This window comes from Rhinoderma darwinii, chromosome 1 (assembly GCF_050947455.1).
Source record: "Rhinoderma darwinii isolate aRhiDar2 chromosome 1, aRhiDar2.hap1, whole genome shotgun sequence".
In the NCBI taxonomy this organism is placed as follows: Eukaryota; Metazoa; Chordata; class Amphibia; order Anura; family Rhinodermatidae; genus Rhinoderma; species Rhinoderma darwinii.
In genome coordinates this window covers 136,616,960-136,644,210 of record NC_134687.1, presented here as the reverse complement: position 1 = coordinate 136,644,210, position 27,251 = coordinate 136,616,960, and the positions used below count along the sequence as shown (strand labels likewise).

Here is a 27,251-nt window from a genome sequence, read left to right as displayed (position 1 = left end):
AATCCCATCTTAGGTTCTGTTATTGTCAGCTTTGGCATGCCCTCTGGTCACAATTTGAAGGTTACAATGTCAGACTATGTACATCCCTGGTGGATGGTTAGGTGGCGCAGGAAGTATTGTTTAAGCCCATGTCCATACTTTATAAACAATTATTGCAGGTCTCCTCTAACAAACTCGATAGAGCTCTAGACCGATGGTCTCGGACTCTACACTCTATATCTACTGACGATCATCAAGAAATATTGAGTGCTTTGACTGGCCCCTTAATAAAAAAATCGACAAGACCGTTTTATTCAGATCCAATTTTTCCATCAGATTTATTACACTCACTCTAAACTGTTTAGAATGGGGAAACTATATTCTCCTACTCGTCCACGCTGGCAAGGGATGGATGGCTCCTTTCTACATATGTTTTGGGAATGTCCAGTTATCGTTGGTCTCTGGACTGAGGTAATGGAATTTATTGAACTAAAAGTTGGAATCCCTCGCATTTTAGATCCCAAAGTATGCTTACTCCTTGTGGAGGAACTTATAAATACTATAGCTTCAAGATCCCTTATGATGCTTGAATTGTTCTATGCAAAAAAAACAAAAAAACAACCTCAAATTGGAAAGACCCCAAGGTCCCTACATTAATAGCATGGACTGCAATGGTGAACTCTAATCTTCCCCTTTTTAAACTCACATATGAAGCATGGGTAAATTTAGCAAAATATGTCATTCCTGGGTGGCTAATCCTCTAACTAGTTCATAGTTTTGGGTCCCCTTTTTAAACAACCCTACTAAAATTGGTCTACTTACTCCTCCACTCGGTTCTTCTTATGGACTGAATTTACTAGCTCTTATCTCTTTTGAGTAGTGGAAAGCTGTTTGTTAGGCTTTGTTCACATCTGCATCAGGGCTCCGTTCATGGGTTCCGTCTGCGCTTTACGTCAGGGGAACCCATGAACGGAACCCTGACTCAAACAAACGGAAATCATAGGTTTCCGTTTGCATTACCATTAATTTCAATGGTGATGGATCCGGTGCAAATGGTTTCCGTTTCACAGTTCGTTTTGACACATTTTCAAAGTTTTTGAAAGAAGTAGGATGGTTAGACGTCTGGAGTATAAAACACCCGGTATACGACAATTGTCTTGCTATTCTAAAACAGACTTTTTATCTCAGATTGATTTAGCCCTTCTAAACGAATCAATGTTAAGAATAGCCAAAAAGATACATTATGAGACACGAGGAGTGTCTGATGATTCCCAGCTACTGATAGAAGTGTCATTAGGGATATGGTCGCCAGGTCCTATAAGGATTAGTCCTCAATGGATATTAGATTTAATGACTGATAAAGACCTGCTTAGTCAGAGTAACCATTTCTTGATAAGGTGGTTGTGGAATTTGCAGGCTATTTTCAGGATCTACGTATACTCTTCGAAAGTTGATAATATGAATGCTCAGCTGACGTCTTATTTGGATCTAATCCCATTTCCAGATCTGCAGAGGTTGGGAGTAGAGGCCCCACTTAACTTCTCTGATCACCTGTAGGTTATTAAAGAACTCCCGAAAAACAGAGCTCCGGGACTTGATGGGATCCCATATGAGGGATATACCTGTTAACAAGAAATATTAATAGAACATCTACTACAGGTATATAATAATTCCTTTGAACAGGGAAGACTTCCCCCTTCAATGGAGGAGTCAACCATTGTACTAATACTAAAAAAAAACTAAAAAGAGATAAGGACCCATTAAATCTGGACTCTGATCGGCCAATATTAGTTCTTAATACAGACTTAAAAATCCTGGCCAAAAATTAGACAATCGATTGCTACATGTAATCTGTACTTTGGTTGGCACGCAGCAGATAGGATTTTTGCCAGGAAAGTCAATCTCCTGCCGAATCAGAATGGCCTTTACTAATATAGAGTATGGAAGAGGTAGATTCCAACAAGGGGGTTTACTCTCACTAGATGTAGCTAAGGCCTTTGATACTGTGGAGTGGGTGTTTTTACGGTTTGGATTTGGCAACACCTTTATTAAATGCATTAAGTTATTGTATACAAATCCTAAGGATAGGATCACTATGAGCGGCTCTGCCTCCACTTTTTTTTACCGTTAGCACAGGGTACAACATAGGAATGCCCCCTCTCCCCAGTATTGTTTATTCGTCCGATTAAGCCCTTGGCCGTAAAAATTAGAATAATTTAAAGGTCTCCAAATGGGCGACTTGGAAGAAAAAAATGTCACTATACGCCGATGACATGGTCCGGTTTATGAAACATGTTGGTGACGTGAAGCAGGTCATCGGTGCATTTGAACAGTTTGGTAAGTTTGCTGGAGTTAAGATGAACTGGTCCAAATCAAAGCTGATGGCATCCGACCATTGTTATATAACTAGGAGAGAGTATGGGATCGATGTAGTGGACTCGTTCCAGTATCTGGGTATTAATCTTTCTAGATCATTACCAGATTATGCGCTATTAAATATCTTTCCTCTATTTGGAAAACTCAGACAGAAGACCAGAATATTGAATAGATTACTTTTTCAGTATTCGTCACGCATAGCATTGGTTAAAATGGTAGTTTTACCCATGGTAATGCATATCTTTGGTAATGCTCCATTTTTGATCCCTAAACATATTTTTAAAACTTTAAAATGTCTGGTGAACGATCTGATCTGGTGGGCAAAAAGAGCCCGAACGAAATACTCAAGATTATGCATCCCGACCCAGGAGGGCGGGTTTGCATTACCTAATCTTTATTCCTACTTTTTGGCAAGTCAGTTACAGCAGTTGATGTTCTGGAGTAGCCTGGCAGTTAACACGTTTTTCCCTACAAGAGGAAGGAGATGAATATATGAATGGTATCTTACAGCTCTTGGAGGCAGGAGTTCTCTTGTAAAGAGAACTCTCTACAAATCCTTTATTTAACTCATATCAAAATCTGGAGAGAAGCCAAGGACAGATCGGCATTTCGAGGTCTTATACAAATTAGCCCTACATGGAATAATATTTTATTGCCTGACTTTATGTTAATGTTGGGCGAGGCACGGAATCTTTCAGATTTCCCATAATGGCAGAGAAGAGACACAAAACACGGCGCCACATAGTGTAGATTACCAAAGGTAAAAAGATGCAGAATCCCGAAGTCCAATAAGGTGCTCACCTAGAGACAAGGGACAACGAACGGTGGAGAGAACGGTTGCTGCTGCTGCCAGGACTCGGTGCCGGTGTTCCGCAGAAGACCGCAAATGTAATGCTGGTATACAGAAAAAGATTGAGTCTCCAAGGCGCTGCTGCACGGGGAAGCAATTGGCAAGCAAGGTAACAGGTAAAGGTGGTTTATTGCAAAAGGCTACGCGTTTCAATGCCGCACCGGCATCTTCATCAGGCCATAAAAGAAAATAAAACATCTGCACAGTTTAAATACACACTGACCAATTAAAAAACCCGCCAATGTGGCTGGGGAACTTTGACCCCAGCCACATTGGCGGGTTTTTTAATTGGTCAGTGTGTATTTAAACTGTGCAGATGTTTTATTTTCTTTTATGGCCTGATGAAGATGCCGGTGCGGCATTGAAACGCGTAGCCTTTTGCAATAAACCACCTTTACCTGTTACCTTGCTTGCCAATTGCTTCCCCGTGCAGCAGCGCCTTGGAGACTCAATCTTTTTCTGTATACCAGCAGATTTCCCATAATGGAATACTACTAAAAATAGAAGTAAATTTAGAATTATTTTTCCTATAGGTGATATTTTATTAAATAAATCACAGTCTAGAGGTGTTCTCACTTTGTTACAAACACCTGACTATGACTTTAAAAAATAAATCTGAATCTAATATCACTAATAAATGAGAAAGAGATTGGGGACAAATCTCTCAAGAACAATTGGATTCTATATTTAAACGATTTGGAGAAGACCACTTAATTTGGCTTATCGCTTTTTACTATTTATGATGATCAATAGTCTTTACTACACACCCAAGAAATTAGTTATAATGGGATATAGAAATGGGGATGACTGCCCCAAGTGTGGTATTGGTAACACAAATCTTGTACATCTACTCTGGAGATGCCAAAAATTGAATTGGTACTGGACTCAGGTTCTGGAGGTAATCCATATGATTCCACTTTGGTATAAGTCAGATGGTACCTTAATTTTAGGAGATTCAACCAACATTGACCAACTATATAAGAAGGAATGTGTCCAATTAATCATCCAACTTTTGTTCTTGGTTGGATTAGACATTTTGAAAAAAATGAATGTTTCTGGGCATGGAAAGGTCAGGTTTACAGGATTCTGCTGTATGTAAATATATATTATGCAGGAAAACCTGCAAGAGAAAAATTCCTCTCCAAATAGACCCCGTGGCTTGACCTATTAGAGGATCATGAACGACTATATGTCCTGAGTAATACTTAAACAAATTGAATATATATATATATATATATATACACACACATATATATATATATATACACACATATACATACACACACACACACATATATATATATATATACACATACATATATATACACACACACACACACACACACACACACACACACACTGTGTGTGTATATATATTATATACACACACACACACACACACACACACACACACACACTGTATATATATATATATATATATATATATATATACACACACACACACACACACAGTGTGTATATATAGTTGTCCAGAGTCAATGCAGCCGTCCAGCAGGACATTTTTGAGCACCTCATGCTTCCCTCTGTTGACAAGCTCGTTTTCCAGCAGGACTTGGCACCTGCCCACACTGCCAAATGTACCAATACCTGGTTTAATAACCACAGTATCACTGCGCTTGATTGGCCAGCAAACTCGCATGACCTAAACCCCATAGAGAATCTATGGGGTATTGTCAAGAGGAAGAGGACACCAGACCCAACAATGCAGACGAGCTGAAGGCCGCTATCAAAGCAACCTGGGCTTCCATAACACCTCAGCAGTGCCACAGGCTGATCGCCTCCATGCCATGCCACATTGATGCAGTAATTCATGCAAAAGGAGCCCCGACCAAGTATTCAGGGCATAAATACTGTACATACGTTTCAGTAGGCCAACATTTCGGTATTAAAAATCTTTTGAAATTGGGCTTATATAATATTCACATTTTCTAAGACACTAAATTTTTGGTTTTCATTAACGGTTAGCCGTAATCATCATCATTAAAAGAAAAAAATGCTGGAAGTAGATCCCACTGTGTGTAATGAATCTACAATATATGAGTTTCACTTCTTCAACTGAATTACTGAAATAAATTAACTTTTTGCTGATATTCAAATTCATTGAGGACTAGTATATATATATATATATATATATATATATAGTTCCCTTTTTTTCCCCTCCTTCTCCTGTACAGGGATGGCAGGGCTAGGGTTGGCAGGGGGGGGGGGGTATAAAATGTAAAATGTTTGAATACTATTTGTAATGGCTATTCATGACTGACGTGATTATTTATTTTGGATCTCTTTTCTTACTGCAAATAATAAAAATCAGAGTTGAAAAAAAATAAAAAATTAAATTTGTCGCCTAAAGTAGGTGAGTGTGGACATGTGTCAAAAATCTATAAGGCTCAATAGTTCACATTGTCCCGGTGACGTTAGCTAAGTAGAGCGATCGTCAGAACTTGCATTTCAAAATTACAATTCTTATGACTGTGTCCTGTGTATAAATGCAGAAATGTAACTGCTTCAGGACAAGGATATTTTGAGCCTTCAGAACAAATCACCGTTAGCCTTTTTTAGCATGTGTTAGTTAAACGACAAACTTTATTTGTTGGGCTATCAACATGATTTTTGCAGCATTTTTTTGTAAATAATGCAGGTTCTTTTTTTCATTATTTTTATACACATCCTTCGTGCTATTTTAGAATGGTTATGCTTTCTTTCAGCTAATTTTTTCTAGTAAGAATATAGTTTTACCCTAAAATAGACCTTTTATTTGTGATAGTCATTGTCTACCGTAAATTTTGATATATTACATGTCTATTTTAGGGTAATTGGGTCAGGGCTAGCGTTACGACAATAATTGGCATGGGGAACTTTATTTGGGTTAGGTTTTTTCTGTGTATTTATGATGCAATTTAGTTTTACTATATTTTACTTTATTTATTATTATTATGGCTTGTCCCTCGAATGTTGGAAAAGACCTTTGGTTGACTTTTTTTTTCTTTTTCTCTTTTACACCATGTATTTCCACTATAACTGGGGCTGCACAGCTGCAGTGGCAGATCCCCATAGGTCCATTATGGGCGGCCGAAAGACCACATTGCAGTTTTGTCACGCTTTTGCCACGAAGCGCGGCAAAAACCGGTACAAAACTGAAGGCCTCTGGTCTCAATTGTATCTGCGTCCTTTTGACGCGGATACAATTGACATCGCTGGCAAGGCAGGAGAACCATAGTTTCCATTCCCCGCCATTCGGCCTTTTTTTGAGATGCAGGTAGCGCAATGACATCATCGCGCCGCATGCATCGCTCCGCTGGATGCGGTCTGGTCAGAAGAGGCCAGGCCTGCATCATCAAGGAAGAGAACGGCGCTGAAACAGGGACAGGTAAGTGTGGCGCTATATACAGGAGGGCGGTGCTAGCTACAAAGGGGCTGTGTGGCACTATTTACAGAATGGCTGTGTGGCGTAATCTATAGGGGGCTGTGTGTGGTGCGATCTACAGTGGGCACTGTGTATGTGGTGCTTTACTTTACAGTGTTTGACAATTATATTCAGGGGCAGTGTGTTTGGTACTATTTTATTCAGGGGTAGAAGTGTATGGTTATTATATTTAGGGGCACAGTTTGTAGCACCATGAGAATTTTATCTTCGTTTATAGGTGTGGAAATGTTGGAAAAGTGAGGAGCCAAAGACATCCGAGTGGCAGATTCTGCAGAAATGGGCCATGTCCTGGAGAAGTCGTCATAATGTTCTGGACCAGATGGAGGAGAAAATAGGAAAGAAAACTACTAGAATCTGAGAAGAGGTTACCTGTGAGTCACCGGATTTATAGAGAATCTGTCACCTCTCCCGACATGTTTATTATAGGAAATTCTTGTATTCCACATAATGTATTTGTGAAGTCCAAGACTAATAGACAAATGGTGTTACCATTACCCTTGGAAATGTTCCTGCACAGTATGATACTGTCAGCGATGGTTGGAAACTGTCAGTATGTAGGGACATAGCCCTTTGACAAGGGGAATCATAACACCTATTTTTTAATGCTTGCACAAAATTGTAGTGTTAACAATAGTTACGGTACAGCAGGGTGGTGGTGGAGAAGGGGTGCCCAAGTTTGGGTAACAGCCCAGCACCTATGGTCTACTTAATCTGCCACTGCACAGCAGCCCCAATTACTGGGGAAATCAGCCCTGTTATAGTGACTACTTTCACTATTAGGACTGTAGAAAAGATCAGAGAACACAGAATCGGTGAAAAATGCTTTTATCTTCTCTCCACGGTGCCCGGCAGTTTCAGATTGCCTGGCACCTGACATATAGCTTGGGTAGCCAGCTAAAGCCTGCGAAGTAGATATACTATGGAGCGGATTTTAAGGACCTGGACAACCTGCCGTATACATACTGTGGGCGGACGACAACCGGTGAAGAAACAGTTATGCAAACATGAAGTAGAGCAGTTTGAATAAACCAACAAGTAGAATTGTTTTGTTACTTAGGCGGTCTTCCTTCAACAACTAACAAAATAAGTGCTCAGCTTAATAAAGGGATTGTCTACCTTAGGAAACTTTTTTTCATATTCCTTCTTAGGGCATATGACTATAATAGAAGGGGGTCCTCAATCAGGAAGAACAGCTGTCACTCTTAAAAAAACAGACTCGTCTATGCATTAAATGGATAGCTCATTGGTTCAGAATTATTTTTTTTTACTGCAGAAGAAACTAAATAAATGCTCATCACATGGGGTCCCAGCAGTGATCACCACATTGTCAGAGGTCCACTCATGTGAACAGGTGATGTCCAAACAATAGAAGAAAGGCTATGTCCAAGGCTATGTACACCTTTGAAAGACATTATTATTTTTTTAATCAAGTTTTATGTGTTTAAACAACTTTTAAATTTAAATTTGTAATTTTTTTACTTTTTGAGAGACAGCTTCTATGTATCCTGTATACATAGAAGCTGTATTGTTCGGTCTTAACCAAGTCCATCAGTTCGACTGGACTGACTGCTTGGCAGAAAACAGGTCCTCCGTGTCTCTGACACACAGGATCCGGATAATAAATCTATCACCTCTAAATTCAAAGCTGAACTGACAAAATTGGCTTTGACAGAATTATCCAGCTTTTATGTATACAGGAAACAGCATCTTTTTTTTTTTTTTTTTTAAATAAAAAGTAAATTTTAAAAAGTTGTTGAAAAAAACCAAAAACCACATACAACATTGATTTAAAAAGAAATTAAAGCTTTCAAAAAGGTGTACATAGCCTTTAGAGAGAATCTATCACCAGGCAGACCTCCATGTTTCAGAGAATCCATTAAATGTCCTAGAAACAAGCAGCTACTGAGTGCTACTGCATCCATCGAACTCTCTCTTAATCTTCCCATCAGGGGCTATAAGAGAGCACTGTGTATATTAAACAGTGACTCCCTTTTGGATGATCACGCGGCTGACTTCATGACAAATTCTCTTTAACACATTTTTTATATATGGCAGATCTCCTTGCAGCAACAGATAGAATATTAGATGACTTTTATAGTTTATCTTTTCAGAAACCCTGGCTTAACTTTACTGTGCAAAACTGTAACCATAAATAAAAGAAGACTATGTTCTACTTTAAATGGAAGTTATATAATGTGAAATTAAATTTAACAAAACCATAATGAAAACTATTCTATAAAAAGGAGAGAATAAAATAGATTTCCAAAAAGCATAAATGTATAAAATGTGTTAATTTCCTTCCAACAATAACATTCAGCGAAATAACACTTACTGTAAGACTCTGCGCCATGATGCAGATCTATTTTATGCTAACATAATAGGAAGGTTAGCTAAGGGAAAGTTCAAAAACTACGCACTGCAGTGCAATCATAAAACAATGCATATAAATGCTGGTCTTTAACTTCGTGACCCCAATTATGTAGTATAGAACACTATAGTGTCCCGTGCTGAAAACACAAACAAATTATTTCTACTTAATAGAAACGCGTTTAGGCGGCATACAGTATTTAAATGCAGACACACTCAGAACCTAAACTCCTTGTATAATATTAGTTGAAAAGAACATTTTCTTACCAAGAGCAAACTCGAGCTTCGGGTCAGCTAAAGTTCTCTGAATCCCTGTGGACACAGAAACAAGATAAATAGTAATTAAAAATAAAGATTTCACTAAACAGCATTTCATTAGCATTTCTGCAAAACGATTGGCAGACATACATTAATATTTTACTTTCTGTCCATCCATCCAGGTTTGGAAGAAGTACTTTCATGTATTTTGTGGAAAGGTGAAAGAGGTGAATTTTAGTCATGTCCAATATATAAAGGTAACCAGAGAAAATCCTATAACAGAAATGTGCGCAATTACAGGGAATATATCAGAGGCACAGGCTTCTTTAAGTCATGGGTTCCTATAATTTTCTTCCGCTTAATGGCCTCCTGAAGTGCTGATAGAGATTGAAGGATAACTTGACAAATATGTCATTCAGCAGAGTCACAACGGGTCACATCATCTGTAAGAGCTCTGTTTATAACAAGCTGAAGAAGAGGACATTTACGCAAACTTTTTATGGTTTACAGGGATTTATAGCGGTTGCTTTAATAGTACATTCCATAGATGCGCTTATCTAAAGTAAGGAAGTCCTGATGTCCGTTTCCCTTTCAGCATTCATTATGCTCCGATTTTTATCAAGCAAGTATAGAGTACTAAACCAGAACAAGAAACAAGTCACGACCAGGTGTTTGAAAAAATACAAATAATCTTTATTAAAGTCAATTAGACACATGGAGACAACGTATAACACTTAGACATAATAAAATGCCATGGACCCTCGAACACAAACGGAATCCGAACGTAAAAGCAGAGTAGCCCCCCAGATGTAAAAATGGTCTGACACAACCTATATATGGCTAAAGTGCATAAGTACATATTAATGAGCAGGTACTAGGCATGGTACGCTTTGCACAGATGAACACATAAATAAGTATAGAGAATATATATAAGGTACAATCTAAGTAAAAACGACATGTAAAGTAGTATACCTACCCCTGACGAAGCACCAGCGAAACGCGCGTTGGGTTAAGCAGAGGTCCCCCTCCTGGTCTTGATCTCCTATTTATCTTCTTATACGCAGGTGTAGGTATACTACTTTACATGTCGTTTTTACTTAGATTGTACCTTATATATATTGTCTATACTTATTTATGTGTTCATCTGTGCAAAGCGTACCATGCCTAGTACCTGCTCATTAATATGTACTTATGCACTTTAGCCATATATAGGTTGTGTCAGACCATTTTTACATCTGGGGGGCTACTCTGCTTTTACGTTCGGATTCCGTTTGTGTTGAGGGTCCATGGCATTTTATTATGTCTAAGTGTTATACGTTGTCTCCATGTGTCTAATTGACTTTAATAAAGATTATTTGTATTTTTTCAAACACCTGGTCGTGACTTGTTTCTTGTTCTGGTTTAGTTTTAATTAGTCACTAGGACCACTAGTATCATTCGGGGTATTATTCGGTTTGCTAAGTATAGAGTACTGTCTAAGATGTAACGTTTACCACGCCATTATTGCTATGTTCTCTCAGAACAGATCGAAAACACACTAGGGACAAGAGCGGTAATGGGATAAACATTTCCACACCTCACAACATCCGTTAAATCTACACACTACTGAAATGAACAAAAATAAATAAATATAAAAATAATTGTTGAAAGTCACACCACCTAACTTCGGTGAAGTTGTATACCATGAGACAGCGTTTTAATGTAGATAGTTTAGAATGACAAAGTGGAAAACAGACCATGAAAATGTTTTTCTAAAAATGCAGGACTTATTTTCTGCACATTCACGCAGATGGAAATAACCGATTTGATTTGTCAGCTCACGGAATTGCTTTAAGAATCGGAGAGGAACTTTAGGATGCTTATGGGATGAAAAACCTGAAAAACAACTACTTTATTTTAAATACCATTGTTAGCACCATGTTGGAGTAGGAGTTTTCATTCTTGAATTACTTAAATGGTTATAGCTGCTGTTTACTTGTTTGTTTTTATATTATACCTCTGGAACTATTGGTAAGTTTGTCATTGAAATAAGTGAGTGGTCATTGTCAACATACTGCTGGCATTATTCAGTTATGATCTACTTTGGATTGTGGAATTTCTAATCTACCTGAGGAATGACGACATCTGGATAACACTTTATACATATAAATAAATGTATTGTTATTTTTTTTTTAACTAATAAATTCACACAAACACTTCTATTTGACACATGACATAATTTTCAATAGATATCAAATTCTGCAAAAATAAAATGTTCCTCCTGTAAGTTTTCTTCGAAAGGGACTAATTTTAGTAAAAACTTTTAAGCAGATGCTGTGGCAACTTGTACAGTAGCAATTTTGGTGAAAAACTTTACATCTAAAAAGGACAGTCAAGCAAATTGCTAATTCAACATGATTGCCAATCTAATTGGCATGCTAATTTTCCGGATGGCCATTGTCAATTCTATTAACTGCTCTGTGATCCCTACATCAGCATTCACTGTGCTCTGCCCTGACACATACGTAGAGCATGAGGACCCTCAGAAAGAGGTCATTTGATTACTTAAAGAGGCTCTGTCACCAGATTCTCAAATCCCTATCTCCTATTTATTACATGTGATCGGCGCTGCAATGTAGATAACAGTAACTTTTTTGTTTTCTTTTAAAACTTTTGGCCAAGTTATGAGCTATATTATATATATGCAAATGAGGTTTGAAATGGACAACTGGGCGTTTTTTTTTCGTTATGTCCAACTGGGCGTGTATTGTGTTTTTAACTGGGCGTGTTTACGTGTATGACGCTGACGAATCAGTGACCAGTCAGCGTCATACACTCATCTCCATTGATTTACACAGCAGCGATGTGCAGCCACATACACAGAGATTAACGTTACTGCAGTGTCCTGATAATGAATACACATGAAATCCAGCCTGGACGTCATGTGTATTCAGAATCCTGACACTTCTGAATCTTTTCTGTGAGATTTCCAGCAAGGGAAACGAAATCTCGTTTACCTCCGTAATCTCGCGAGATTTTGTTTCCCAAAGAGTCAGAAGTGTCAGGATTCTGAATACACATGACGTCCAGGCTGGATGATCATGTGTATTCATTATCAGGACACAGCAGTAACGTTAATCTCTGTGTATGCGGCTGCACATCGCTGCTGTGTAAATCAATGGAGATGAGTGTATGATGCTGACTGGTCACTGATTGGTCAGCGTCATACACGTAAACACGCCCAGTTAAAAACACAATACACGCCCAGTTGGACATAACGAAAAAAAAAACACCCAGTTGTCCATTTCAAACCTCATTTGCATATATATAAAATAGCTCATAACTTGGCCAAAAATGAAAGTTTAAAAAAAACAAAAAACGTTACTGTTATCTACATTGCAGCGTCGATCACATGCAATAGGAGATAGGGATTTGAGAATCTGGTGACAGAGCCTCTTTAAGTAATTTGGTGCCCAATTTGACAGTACTACATGTATGAACAATAAACATGTACATACAAAAAACAAACAAAAAACAAAAAAAACAAAAGCACCCTTTGATGTTTTTTCATGGTAATAAGAAATCTTTTATTAGGCCTCGTGCATATCACCATTTTATGGCTCTGTAAGGCCAGTTCACACAGTTTTTTGACAAGTTTTTTGACGTGGAAAACGCACCAAAAAAACATCCGAAATTGTCTCCCATTGATTTCAATCGGAGTTGGAGGTGTTTTTTCCCGCGAGCGGAAAAACAGTCTCGTGGGAAAAAGAAGCGACATGCCCTATCTTCGTGCGTTTACGTCTTTGACCTCCCATTGACATCAATCAATAGGAGGCAGATAAAGCGTATATCGCGGCGTATTTTGCCCGCGGCGCTAATTATACGTTAGTATTGGTCAGCCAAAAGAGTGGTTCTAAAATACAGAATAGGTAAAAAAAACTAAAAAAAACATACCTGTTCTCAGTTTATATTGAACTCCTGGTTTCGGCTTACAAATACTGCTGCAAAATACTAACCTCAAGCAAGACTGCTGTCTAAATGAGGCCTTAATCTCAGAAAGTTTTCCTCTAAAGCCAGGTAATCACCATTCCTCTTAACTTCTGTGGGGCAATAAAAAAAGATAGCTGCTAGTTTAAGCACAAAACTGCTTTCAGAGCTGTTGCCATATTTTAGCACCCCTGGATCACGATCTCCATTCCAAAATTATTAGGAGTGGAACGGGGAAAAACACAAAAAAAAACAAAACAAAAAGAAAAACACAGGAAATGTAGGTCCTGCTCTTGATGCCAAGGCTTAGAAGTTTTACTTTATCTCTGTAGATTTCCCAATTTCCCCAGGTCATATTTTCGCTAAACATACTTTATTACTACAATTAGATTGGGGATTGTTCTTCTTGTATATTGCTGGTGAGAGATGTCATAAGCATACATGTATAAATGTAGCATTAGGGTATGTGCACACACACTAATTACGTCCGTAATTGACGGACGTATTTCGACCGCAAGTACCGGACCGAACACAGTGCAGGGAGCCGGGCTCCTAGCATCATACTTATGTACGATGCTAGGAGTCCCTGCCTCGCTGCAGGACAACTGTCCCGTACTGTAATAGTACGGGACAGTTGTCCCGCAGTGAGGCAGGGACTCCTAGCATCGTACATAAGTATGATGCTAGGAGCCCGGCTCCCTGCACTGTGTTCGGTCCGGGACTTGCGGCCGAAATACATCCGTCAATTACGGACGTAGTTAGTGTGTGTGCACATACCCTTAGAGAGAATTTTAAAAAATTGCATCTTCCATGGCCCCATGTTCCTTTTTTGCAAAGCAGCAGCCCATCCTCCTAGCCTAAGGATTTTTGACTTCAAGGCTCTCTGTATATGGATTACTAGTGTAAAAAACAAAAACAAAAAAAAAAACATCAAAAACAATAAATGTGTATGTGGGCAGGTTAAAACATTAGCAAGAGTTTTATGTTGACTTTTTTTTTCCATAACTGAACTGAAATGGTTGGTAATAGGCCTACACAGTTATTACCAGCCTCTACAATGGTTTTACTGACCGTAAGGTCAGAAAAATTTCTTCAAGATCACTTCTTAACCCCTTCAGGACCCAGCCTGTTTGGGCCTTCAGGACACAGCCGATTTTTTCAAATCTGACATGTGTTACTTTGTGGTAATAACGTTGGAATGCTTTTACCTATCCAAGCGATTCTGAGACAGTTTTCTCGTGTCATGTTGTACTTTATGTTAGTGAAAAAATTTGGTCGATAATTTTGGTATTTATTTCTGAAAAACACCAAAATTTAGAAAAAATTAGCAAAACTTAGCATTTTTATAAATGTAAACATATCTGTTTGTAAAACAGATAGTAATACCACGCAAAATAGTTACTAGTTAACATTTTCCATATGTCTACTTTATGTTTACATAGTTTTTTGAACGTCCTTTTATTTTTCTGGGACGTTACAAGGCTTAGAACTTTAGCAGCAATTTCTCATATTTTAAAGAAAATTTCAAAAGGCCCTAAGGGTATGTTCACACGGCAGCGTCCGTAACAGCTGAAATTACAGGGCTGTTTTCAGGAGAAAACAGCACCGTAATTTCAGCCGTAATGGCATGGTGAGGCGCTATTTCGCTGCGTCCATTACGGACGTAAATGGAGCTGTTTTTCCATGGAGGCACTTCTTTGACGCGGGCGTCTTTTTTACACCCCGCCTTTTGACAGCGGGTCGTAAAAAAAATGACCGTGTGCACAGAACATCATAAGACCCATTCTAATGAATGGGCAGATGTTTGCCAACGCTATTGAGGCACATTTTCGGACGTAAATGGAGGCGTAAAATGCCCGAATTATGTCCGTAAATAAGCCATATGAACATACCCTAATTCTTCTACACATTTTATTAGTCCCCTTAGTGGACTTGAACCAGCGATCATTGGATCGCGGGTACAATATACTGCAATACTAATGTATTGCAGTATATTGTTTTTTTTACAGGCTTCTATAACCGCACGATCGCTGTTCCTGTTTGTTAGTCCTGGGTGTCAGCTGTAGTACACAGCCGACACCCGCAGCGTATGGAGCGGGTTCAGCATGTTAGCCCGCTCCATACATCAACCCCCACACCATGACGTGCTATTAGGTCATAGTGCGCAAAGTGGTTAATGCACAGCGGATGGTGTGAATATTGCAATTTTCCACTGATATGCCATTTTAGTGCATAATATGTCGTGCCCAGTTGGTGCCACTGAAGACAAATACCTCAAAGCATTAAGCGGGTTCTCTCAGGTATGGTGATGCCATATATGTGGGCGCAAACTGCTGTTTGGGCACGCTGCAGGGCTCAGAAGAGAGGGACGCCATTTTGCTTTTGGAGCGCAGATTTTGCTTGGAAGTTGTTCTGTTTGGGGCTTTGCTGGTATTTCAGTTTATAATGTGGGGGCATATGTGAGCTGTGCGGAGAACATCAGGGCATAATAAGAGGGTATAATAATGCGTTAAATAAATAATAATTCATAGATGTGTGGCCGGTGTCGCACTGATAAATGGCGCCCGATCTTATCCGATTTTGGAACACTCTGCACATTTTGCATCTCCATATTCTGAGAGCCAGAACTTTATTTTTTCACCACCGGAGCTGTGTGAGGGCTTATTTGTTGCGGGACAATCTGTACTTTTCATTGGTACCATTTTGGGGTATAGTAGATTTTTTTGATCACCTTTTATTCAAATCTTTTGCAACCCGGGTGACCATAAACAAGCAATTCTGACAATGTTTTTTAGTTTATTTTTTGCAGCATTCACCATGCACTATAAATTACAATTTTACTTTATTCTGCGGGTCGATACGATTACGGCAATACCATATGTATATAGGTTTTTTTATGTTTTGCAGCGTTTGCGCAATAAAATCACTTTTTTATAAAATAATTTATTTTCTGTGTCACCATATTCTGAGAGCCATAATTTTTTTATTTTTCAGTCAAAAAAGCTGTGTAAGGGCTTGTTTTTTGCGGGACGGTTTGTAGTTTTTATTGGTACTATTTTCGGGTATATGCGACTTTTTGATCACTTTTTATTCTCTATTTTGGGAGGGGTGGTGACCAAAAAAATAGCGATTCTGGTGTAGTTTTTATAGATTTTTTTTTGGGGTGTTTATCGTGCGGAAAAAAGTAACATTACAGTTGGGGTCGTTACGAACGCGGTGATACCAGATATGTGTACTTTTTTAACGTGTTCATTTTTTTCCTATAATGAAAGTCTTATTATAGGAAAAAAAAGCAGTGTCTGTTTATGTAACTTATAACTTTTATTTTTACACTTTTTTTAAAATATTTTTCTAACTTTTTTTTTTTACTTCTTCCACTAGGAGACATTTAGACTTGCAGCTTTGATCGCTGCTAGAGTACATTACACTACCTATGTAGTGTAATGTGTTCTAACTGTCATTGTGATGTGACAGTCACACTGACAGGAAGCCTCGGAGGACCGGCCGGAGGCTGCTCCTCCGAGGCTTCCGTACATGGCAACCCGGAGGTCATTGTCTGGCCTCCAATTGCCGCGACAAGCATCGGTAGCCCCCACAATCACTTAGTGGGGGCTGCCGATGTGCTTCAAACCCCTTAAATGTGGCGAACGCAATATGTCGCCGCATTTATGGGGTTAATTGTCAAAATCAGCGGCGATGGTCCGCTGACCGGCAAGACTGGAGTGTCAGCTGTTGGGGACAGCTGACCTCCCGGTTCCCGGACACTGTCCGTTAGGACAGTGTGCGCCGGGAACTACTCCGCAACTGTACGTCCTGATGCGGGAAGCAAGCCCTCTGCAGGACGTACAGTTGCGGAGCAGCGCGTGAAGAGGTTAATATCAAATATCTCCTGTAATGAAGTACTGAAAAAGTTAGATGGAGAAGAGCAGAATTTATCATTCAACAGTTTCTTTTGTGCAGCTTAATAGCTAACTCTATTAGGCCTAATTCACATGGAGTTTGTCAGGCAGAAAAAAAAAAAAAAAAAAAAAAAAATCGCCCTCAATATTCCTTCAGGATTCTTGAGGCAGATTTTGAAATGCAAGCGCTTGACATTGTTGTTTTTTCCCCTTTTTTGTAAAGGCGTTTTTTGAAGCAGTTTTTTCCAAGGTGATATTTTTGATTCAGCAAATGCAAAAATTGCATCAAAATTTTTTTCCAAAACAGTGCATGATGCTTTATTTTTTTCCATGAGCAGTCAAAAACAGCAAGGGAAAAACGCTTCTATCTCCCATTGAAATCAATGGAGGGAGATTTGGGGCATTTTTGGGCGCTGAGTCTGAAGCGGTTTCCGCTCCAAGATAAACTTGAAATACACCTGCAAACAGTTTCCCCATTTATTTCAATGCGAACTACACGTGTAGGTCACATGTGGTGTTTTATTACGCTGCTGAACTAAAAAAAAGTCCCATAAAAATACACCTTATAAAAAAGAAGTGACATGTCACTTCTTGAAGAATATTGCAAGCCGATTTCCCATTAACACAAAAAAAAAGCTTCAAAAAGTACACCTGAAAATACGCTTGCAAAAATTAAAAACACTTTGAAAATCAGTTCCAAAAACGCCTGGATGCAGATGTTGTTTTCTCTTGAAATCAGCCTCGTATTTTTCTACCTTAAACACATGCCATGTGAACATACCCTGAATGTGCAGAAAATAAGTCCTGCATTTTTAGAAAAATATTATGGTCTGTTTTTCACTTTGTCATTCTAATCTATCTACATTAGGCTTCATGCACGCGACAGTATTTTCATCTATCCAGAAATACTATCCGTAAATACGGATCAGTAGGCATCCGTATTTCATCAGTATATACGGATCCTTACTAAAAGAGGGAGGTTGCAAATGATGTCATCAACATGTTGCCTAGCAATGCTTCAGTAAATACGGACGGTATACGGATGCACATCAGTAGCCGTCCGTATTTATTGAAGCTCCCATAGACTTCTATGGGAGAGTTCTTGCAGTAATTACTGACAAGAATAGGACAGGTTCTATGATTTTTTCAGCACGGACACCCATCACTAAAAATACTGAAATGTGTCCGTGGCCAATAGAAATGAATGGGTCCGTAATTACTGATGAAAAATACTGTCGTGTGCATGGGGCCTAAACCGCTGTCTCATGGTATACAACTTTGAAAAACAAAAAAGGGGCTGTACGATTTGGGCAAACCTGTTGAATCAAACAGGTCCTCAACGAGGAGTTAATCATGGGAGGTCCTGCTGCGGAGTTCAGAAGGTCGACGCTGCAGGGGATATAGAGCATTGCATGACACCCATTGAAATCAATGGGTCAACTGTGTAATTCTTGGAGCAGCTGGATTCTCCAGAGGCTCTATGTATCAGCTTTTCAACCTGGTTGATAAAGGAGTGTCCGTAGCTACAGACCTCCCCCTCTCCTGGCTATTACATACATAGGCTAATATGGATGTAATAGCTGGGGGATCTGTAACTACGAACTCTCCATTATTAAGGACTATATAAACCAGACAAGTGTAAAAGAAACAGTAGGTTTACCTACAGTCTTATGAAAAACCACAGTTAGCACACAGTGGTATAAGAATGAGCTGTATGGAAGTAACTGAATGGTTAAGTAGTTTATCCTGTATAATCAGTCTATGAGAATGAGATAAAAATAGTTAATGATTTTAAGTTGTGTGCATATGGGCTGTAAGACCCCCAGAAAAATGTAAAGTTCAGTCTAACTTGATTTTTACTAGGGTGGGGTCTCAGGGGTTTCCGACAGGCGGTGTAAAGGATCTGCCAGGCACAGCTTCGGGGTTAACTCCCATAGGTAATCAGTCTGCACCTGAATCTACGTCTCTGAGACTGACTCCATCTTCCACCACTCAGGATGGCAGGCTTAGGAGTGGGAGAGCCTATCGCAGCCTGGCCAGACGGAGCTAGCTCCCGCCCTCTGTCTATTTATACCTGTCTTTCCTGTTCCTCCTTTGCTTGTGATTCTTCTCGTGTGGTTTCCTGGCCCAGCTACAGCTCCTATCGATTTGATCCTGCTCCATACTGACCCTGGCTTACTGACTACTCTCCTGCTCTGCGTTTGGTACCTCGTGCTCTCCTGGTTTGACTTGGCTCGTTCACCTCTCTGGTTGCTCACGGTGTTGCCGTGGGCAACTGCCCCTTTCCCTTTGCTTTGTATTCCCTTGTATGTTTGTCTCGTGCACTTACTGAGCGTAGGGACCGCCGCCCAGTTGTACCCCGTCGCCTAGGGCGGGTCGTTGCAAGTAGGCAGGGACAGTGTGGCGGGTAGATTAGGGCTCACTTGTCTGTTTCCCTACCCCCGTCGTTACAGGCGGTGTCTTTATCCAACATGTATGTATGTACTATAAGGGTATGTGCACCCGATGAGAGGCTTTTACGTCTGAAAAGACAGACTGTTTTCAGGAGAAAACAGCTGCCTCGTTTCAGACGTAAATGCTGCTCCTCGTATTATGCGAGGCGTCTTTGACGCCCGTAATCTTGAGCTGCTCTTCATTGACTTCAATGAAGAACGGCTCAAATTGCGTTGCAAGAAGTGTCCTGCACTTCTTTGCCAAGGCAGTCAATTTACGCGTCGTCGTTTGACACCTGTCAAACAACGACGCGTAAATGACAGGTCGTCGGCACAGTACCTCGGCAAACCCATTCAAATGCATGGGCAGATGTTTGCCGACGTATTGTAGCCCTATTTTCAGACGTAAAACGAGGCATAATATGCTTCGTTTACGTCTGAAAATAGGTCGTGTGAACCCAACCTAAGTGATCTTAAACCGAATTGGTTAAGCTACCACTGCAATGAAGCTATACTTGTGTGTGTGTGTCTTCTATTGACTTTTGTATGTTATCTCTCTTTGGCATCTTGTCCTGTATAAATAAACCCAACGGGGCATAATTCTACAGAGAATGTCACATGAGATACTGAAGCACTTGTCTGTCTGTGTCTTTTCTCCAATACATCGATATCCTGATTTGGACTCAGAGGCTGGATTCTTAGAGTATCTTTAACCCCTTAAAGACCGAGCCATTTTTCCGTTTTTTTTTTTCACTCCCCGTGTTCCAAGAGCCATAACTTTTTTATTTTTCCGTCAATGGAGCGGTGTGAGGGCTTATTATTTGCTGGGGGAGTTGTCGTTTCTAATGGCACAATTTAAAGTACCACATAATGTACTGGGAAACTGAAAAAAAATTTGCGTGCTGAAATTGGAAAAAAACTGCGATTCCTACATTGTTTTCTTGGTTTTAGTTTTTACTGCTTTCACCGTGCGGTAAAAATGACAACTTAATTTTATTCTGTGGCTCAATACGATTACGGTGATACCAAATTTATATATATATATATATATATATATATATATATAAAACCACTTTTAAAAAGAAAAAAACTTTTTATTAGAAAAAAAAAATTTTTTGTTTCACCACATTCTGAAAGCCATAGCTTTTTTTTATTTTTCCTTTTTCCATGGATTGAGTGGTGTCAGTGCTTATTTTTTACGGGACGAGCTGTAGTTTTTATTGGTACCATTTTTTGGTCCATACAACTGTTTGATCACTTATTAAATTTTTTGGCGGTTTACATTTTTGGGTTTTTATTGCGTTCACTCTGCGAGTTAAATAATGGTATAGTGTAACAGTTCAGACTTTTACGGATGCAGCAATACCAATTTTGTTTACTTTAAAACGAAAAAGGTTGTTTTTTTAACTTTGAAATATTTTTTATATTTTTTTCACTACAAATTTTTTTATTCAACTTCTTTTTTTTTTTTTTTTTTACACCATTTAGTAGTCCCCCTAGGGGACTTGAACCAGCAATCTAACTGGTACTGGTTACTAATGTATTGCAGTATAGTGTCATTTTTACAGGCTTCTGTTAAGCTGTGCCAGAGACGCAGCTTAACAGAGGCAGAAAAAAAGGCAGAAAAAAAGGCAGAAAAAAAGACAGACCTGGGGGCCTTCATTAGACCTCCCGGCTGCCATGACAACCACTGACATGGTGTGGGGGCACCGATGAGCTGTCGGAGGGGGGCGCCCCCTCTCTAAAGCCTCAGATGCTGCGGTTGCGATTGACCGCAGCATTTGAGGGGTTAAACAGCCAGGAACAGTGTGATCGCTATTCCCGGCCGTTAGGCTGGGCTGTCAGCTGTAAAACATAGCTGACACCAGCAGGGTTTAGAGGGCACTCAGCCTCCATACTTCCCTATGACACTTATCACGTGCATGTACATGATAATGCGTCAAGGGGTTAAGGATATGTTCACACGCAGAGTTTTCAGGCTGGTTTTGGATCAGAAAAGCCTCGTTTTACTCTCCAAAATACACTTGAAATAAGCCTGCAAACAGTTTCCCGTTGATTTCAATGGGAAATACACTGTGCTGTTCACATGAGGCTTATTTTTACACTGCTGAATTAAAACACCTCGTAAAAAGAAGTAGCATGTCACTTCTTGAGGTGTTTTTGGAGCAGATATTCCAGCGACACTATGAAAACCGCCTCAAAAAATACTTCAAATTAAAAGAATCTTCATTTTCAGCTTAAAAATGTCTGAAAATCATAGGCTGTCTTCCCTTGAAAACAACTCTAATTTTCAGCCGTTTCTAATTGTATGTGTGCACATACCCTAAGGCCGGATTCACACGAGCGTGTGCGTTTTGCACGCGCAAAAAGCGTGGCGTTTTGCGCACGCAAAATATCCACAAAAGGTCCGTGTGTCATCAGCATATGGTGCGCGGCTGCGTGATTTTCGTGCAGCCGGCATCATGATGACACTCTGGTTTTTACAAACAGAAAAGCACGTGGTGCTTTTCTGTTTTCATTCATTTATTTTACTACTGTAGCGCGCATCACGCGCGACACCCGGAAGTGCTTCTGTGTGCCGAGCGCGATTTGCACGCATCCATTGACTTCAATGGGTGCGTGCAGTGCGAAACACGGCCAAATATAGGTCATGTCGTGCATTTCACGCAGCGGACATACGCTGTGTGAAATTCACTGACAGTCTGAACGGCCCCATTCAGTAACATAGGTCCGTGCATCGCACGGATGTATTGTACGTCCGTGTGAATAAGCCCTTAACTCTCCCAAACCCAGGCTACTCCGACAGCTGTGTCCACTCAACATGGATACATCTGTAAGGCCTCATGCCCACTTCAGTTATTATCTTCAGTGTGCTATCAGTTTTTCAACGGATAGCACACTGACACATTCATTTCTATGGTGCCATGCACACTTCTGTTTTAAGGGAACCGTGTGGCCTTTCCGCCAAAAATAGGACAAGTCCTACTCTTGTCTGGTTTTGACGGAACAGTCTCGGCCATTTAATTCACTTGGTCCGTTGAAACGGACTGAGCACGAAAGCCATCCGTGTGTGGTAAGTGTTTAACAGATCTGTCGTTAGCGGCCGTTCAGACAGTCCGTGATTTTCACTCAGCGTATGTCCTCTGCGTGAAACGCACGACATGTCCTATATTTGTGCGTTGTTCGCGCATCATGCACCCATTGAAGTCAATGGATGCGTGAAAATCACGCGCAGCACACGGAAGCACTTCCGTGTGACGCGTGTCATTCGTGCAACAGCAGTCAAAACTATGATTGAAAACAGAAAAGCACCACGTGCTTGTCGGTTTACAAACATACAGAGTGTCATAATGATGGCGGCTGCGTGAAAATCACGCAGCCGCGCATCATATGGTGATGACACACGAAGCTGTTAAGTACCTTTTGCGCGCGCAAAACGCCGCATTTTTTTGCGCGTGTAAAAGGCACACGCTCGTGTAAATCCAGCCTCAGTCTTGAACCGGATAGCCCAGAATTACTGGATTCCGTTTCACAACTGGACAACAGTTGTCTTACCTCGTGCTGCATATTTCCCAGAGTGAATTGAAACATTCGGACAAAATTTTAAATAAAATGAAGATCACCCACCAGCACGGAGTATATTATAGTTTAGTCAACACAAAACACATAGCAGAATTACCACCCATCACTGACATAAGCCTTTGATAGTGGTTTGGAACTTTCCTGCGAAACTCATTGTTTGACAAGCTTCTTACTGGGTTGGCAAAAACGTATTTAAGAACAGGAAACAAAAGTAAAAACCTCATACGTGCCAAATGCAATTATAAAGTAACAAAACAAAGTCATTTATATTGTTCAGGCATAACAATGCAGAAAGCAAAAGTAATGCAGAGCAATACAGACTAAAGGCAGTGAATAGATGGAAAACAACACACAAAAGTGATGTAGCCGACAGAGCGCAATATAGCAAAATTGACATTAGCTCATATAATACGTGTCATTCTATTTTGTATCTTTACCACGTCACATTCTTTCTATACACATGCTGACGAACTAGGTTACAAGTCTATATATACATAGTACATTTCAAGGATGAGTAATACAGATCATCATCATCTACCCTTTACCAGAGAAAGGCTTCTAGTGTGCCTTTTACTTCTTTACAAAGTCAAGATATGCTTTGTGTAGTATCCATTAAACCTCTTGTATTCTCTACCCATACTCAGATTCGGAATACTTAGTATTTCTCTACCCTTTCATTTTCCAATTTCGCTGCCATAATAATGACAGATGTGGACGACTTTACCGGAGACTTATAGAAGGTATGTACTCCTTAGGCTACAATGGTATGTTTATTCTTCTACCATTTCTAAATCAGCAGGTGGCAGCAGCCCTGGGTTATATGCAGTCTTTTCAGGATTCACATGTGACTCGGATGTCACCACTGTGGTCCTCTTCTGGGAGACTCACGTTTTACAGAATGACTATAGTCCATTCACAAAGTCTGAGCTCCACACTAGTCATGAATGGGGGCAGAGGTCTGTACAGCCAAAGATTATCATGACGGACTCAAACACAGTTCTGTTGAGTTGTGTGTAGTTCGTTTTTTTATTGCTTGGTGATCCGGCTAAAATTGGTGGTTGTACTTACAAAATGACAAGTATACAATAAACATGCGATGTTGTCGTCTTGTCATAAGAGCACCGAGGAATGTGGTGCACCTCGTAGTAGATCCTAAGTCGTAGCAGTGTCAACCTTTCCCTTGAAAAGAACGTGTGCATTTAAAGAACAGCGTATTAAACATCTTCTATGCAAACCCAGTACCTTCAGCAGCTCACAATATCTGCAGGCTGAAAGGGAAATCTACTGCTTACAAATGCCTGTTACAAAGAGGTAAATGTTACTGAACAGAGCTTCAAAATACCCCACAGCACAAGCTATCTAATTCCAGATGGCAATCACACAAAAACTCCAGACACGTCGCATGTGATGTATATTGGATACAATAGTGTTGGACCCGGTAGCTTGATGCCGGTCTACCGCTGCCAAACTGTGTTGCTATGGACACGGGATAAGACGGGACTAAGACCGAATTAAAATAAAATGTGCAAGGCAAAGATACACTAGACACGTTGAAAATATAATTATCAACATTTAGTCACACAAACGGTGGTAGGAAATAAACCGGGACAACATAAACATTTATCAAGCCCGGTCATTAAAGAGCTGCCAGATTCAGAACTAAACTAGGAAAAACAAAATTGTTTCGACTAAATCAATGATATCTTCACTTAGGAACCCTGTGTCTGTGTGAGGGTTAAATTTTTAATCAGGTTAGAAAAGGCCATAGAAATCAACTTTTCTCAGAGCGGTGACAAATGAGATGTTCAGAACATATTATAAAGCTCTAGACTAGAAAAGCTGCATTATGCTGAGCATCCAGAATGTGCTAAAGCTTTATTGGATTACTACCTACACTATTCCTCATATTATGGAATAACTTCCTGTAAATTCCTACAGGACAAACTCATTCAGTCTGACAATACCCAACAATCATTGCAAAATGAAGCCACACACAGATGTAGCAGAGTCTGGTAATGCCAAAGATTGACCTGCAGTCCTATGTAAAACCAGGGATAACACACAATGATTTGTGTATGTGTGATCTTATGAAATAAGGTCCTGTGATAACAATGCAATATCATGACATGGATGTTTTAATGCAGGATGTTTTAAAGTTGTGCTACTACTCTAGTATATTCCTATATGAGACCAATAGTATATTCCTATATGAGACCAATATGAATGTTCTCGATTTATCTTCTACCTGGACCATCTAGCCAGTAAGGTAGCATCTTTGTAGCATCTTTTATCAGTGAAGAATGTATTTTTGGGGTCACTGAGAAGTGGTATTAAGTGGCGCACCCAGTGAGTGAAGATTACCTAATGCTATGGATCCCCCAAAAGTTAAGAGTCAAATAAAGAAATAATAAAATAAGTTTGGAACCCAAAAATATGGCATCAAGAGTCCATCATAATCCATTTCACCAGGTATGAAATGTTGAGCACAATCTTCCTACTTGATTCCCAACTTCAACAGTTCATAGAATCAATATATATAAAAATAAATAAATATAATGGATACAAAAAAACAACAACACTTAGTATAGTATTATTCAGCCCTGCAACATGTAATGTCAAAATAAATGTGGAAACAGAAGTTGTGCACTCAGTCCCAGGTGAAGTAGTATCACAGTGGAAGGAGCCGATATCAATGTCGATTAGGAGTAAGGGCTCCATTCACTCATCATTTCTATAGCTATGTTAGGCATGTGGAGCAGCATGTAGTGTCCAAGCTGTGTCATCACACCAGCCCTTCTAATGCACTGCACAGCCAACCAGTTGGGAAAGGGTTAAAGAGGTAGTTTGTACTCAGGAGAGTATTTGCACGCTACATCTGTATAATAGCATGCTAATGGAGCGGCTGTACTTACTTGTACATTGCGATACAACAGCATTCTCCCCTTCAGCAGGGGAAATCACATCCTGGGCTGCTTCACAAATCCTTTCCTCCATCATCAGCTTGGTGGAAGTATTGATTCTCCTGTGTGTTTGCTGCTTTCCAGTGCCACTGCCCAAGATTTGCAGTCCACCTTGGCTATGGCTTCAAGAAACAGCTCCTTCTCCACACTGTGCAGGATCTTCAGCCACCTAGACAAGAGAGGAGCAGCAGGCAGCAGCAGCAGCACAAGTGATGCTGTGCCTAATACAGACCATTATACATGGATCTTCCCTGTCAGTGGAGCTCACACCTAACACACCTCTCCTCAATCAATCCCCTGTTGCTTCTTGTTCAGCTCCTGCACAGTCCAAGCTTCACAGCAATTAATGCATTGGAAAACTAGGTGGCGGAATTCTCAAAGCTTCCCCTGCTATGTGGACTGTGCTGCTCAGCTGGCAGCTGCTGGAGCTGCAAACTTTACAAAGAATTCAATCCATTAACTGCAGCAGTAGCAGCCTGACAGTGGCACTCACTGGGGTGAACATGTCCATCATCTACTCTATTAGCCCTGTCCTTTATGCTAAGCTTCCCATCTATCCATGCCACAATGTGGGATCATTCAGTATGACACAGCATCTTCTGCAGGCAACAGGTTGAATGTGGGAGCTGCCAGTCTCATTACTTCCTATGGTGTCTGTTGCTGTTATGCCTGATAAAAGTCATAATTATTTCATGAGTGACCTTCTGGGAAGAAACTCCAGAGCTGATCAGGAAATGGTGAAGATTTGCCTCTTGTTTCTCATGCAGAGACCATTTTCAGTCTGTTAAAGTTAATGAGCCATATTTGAAACAGACATATATTCATTAGGACACAATAAATAATATAATAAAAATAACTGACTGCTACCAGCTGCCCCTTGGCACTAGATTGGCAAATGAAAAATACTGCGTCTACTGCGATGTAACCCCCCCCCCCCCCTCCGCCAGCTTTTGCTTTGTCATTTTTTCAGAAACACATTAAATTGCATTGTCAAATATTCGTCGTTTTACAATAAGGTCACAGTATGTAAATTCACTATTCATTTAGGAGAGACAATTTCATTCCTATCCTACCTCCGGTTATTATACATGTGTGTGTGTGTGTGTGTGTGTGTGTGTGTGTGTGTGTATATATATA

At 40.0% G+C, this 27,251-nt stretch overlaps 1 protein-coding gene across 3 annotated transcripts in view; it reads right to left on the bottom strand.

Moving 5' to 3' along the window:
• INPP4B (inositol polyphosphate-4-phosphatase type II B) overlaps nt 1-26,582 on the bottom strand; it is a 622,734-nt gene extending 596,152 nt beyond the window's left edge. For 2 of the 3 annotated variants that reach the window (XM_075860409.1, XM_075860408.1), the window contains exons 1-2: nt 26,067-26,581; nt 9,285-9,329 (exon numbers count right to left, since the gene is read on the bottom strand). In XM_075860409.1, coding sequence (XP_075716524.1) covers nt 9,285-9,329; nt 26,067-26,151 — 130 coding nt within the window. In that variant the 5' untranslated portion in view covers nt 26,152-26,581. Of the gene's footprint in view, nt 1-9,284; nt 9,330-26,066 lie in introns of all 3 variants that reach the window. The other variant, XM_075860411.1, reaches the window with a different exon arrangement.
• Nucleotides 26,583-27,251: the final 669 nt, after the last annotated feature.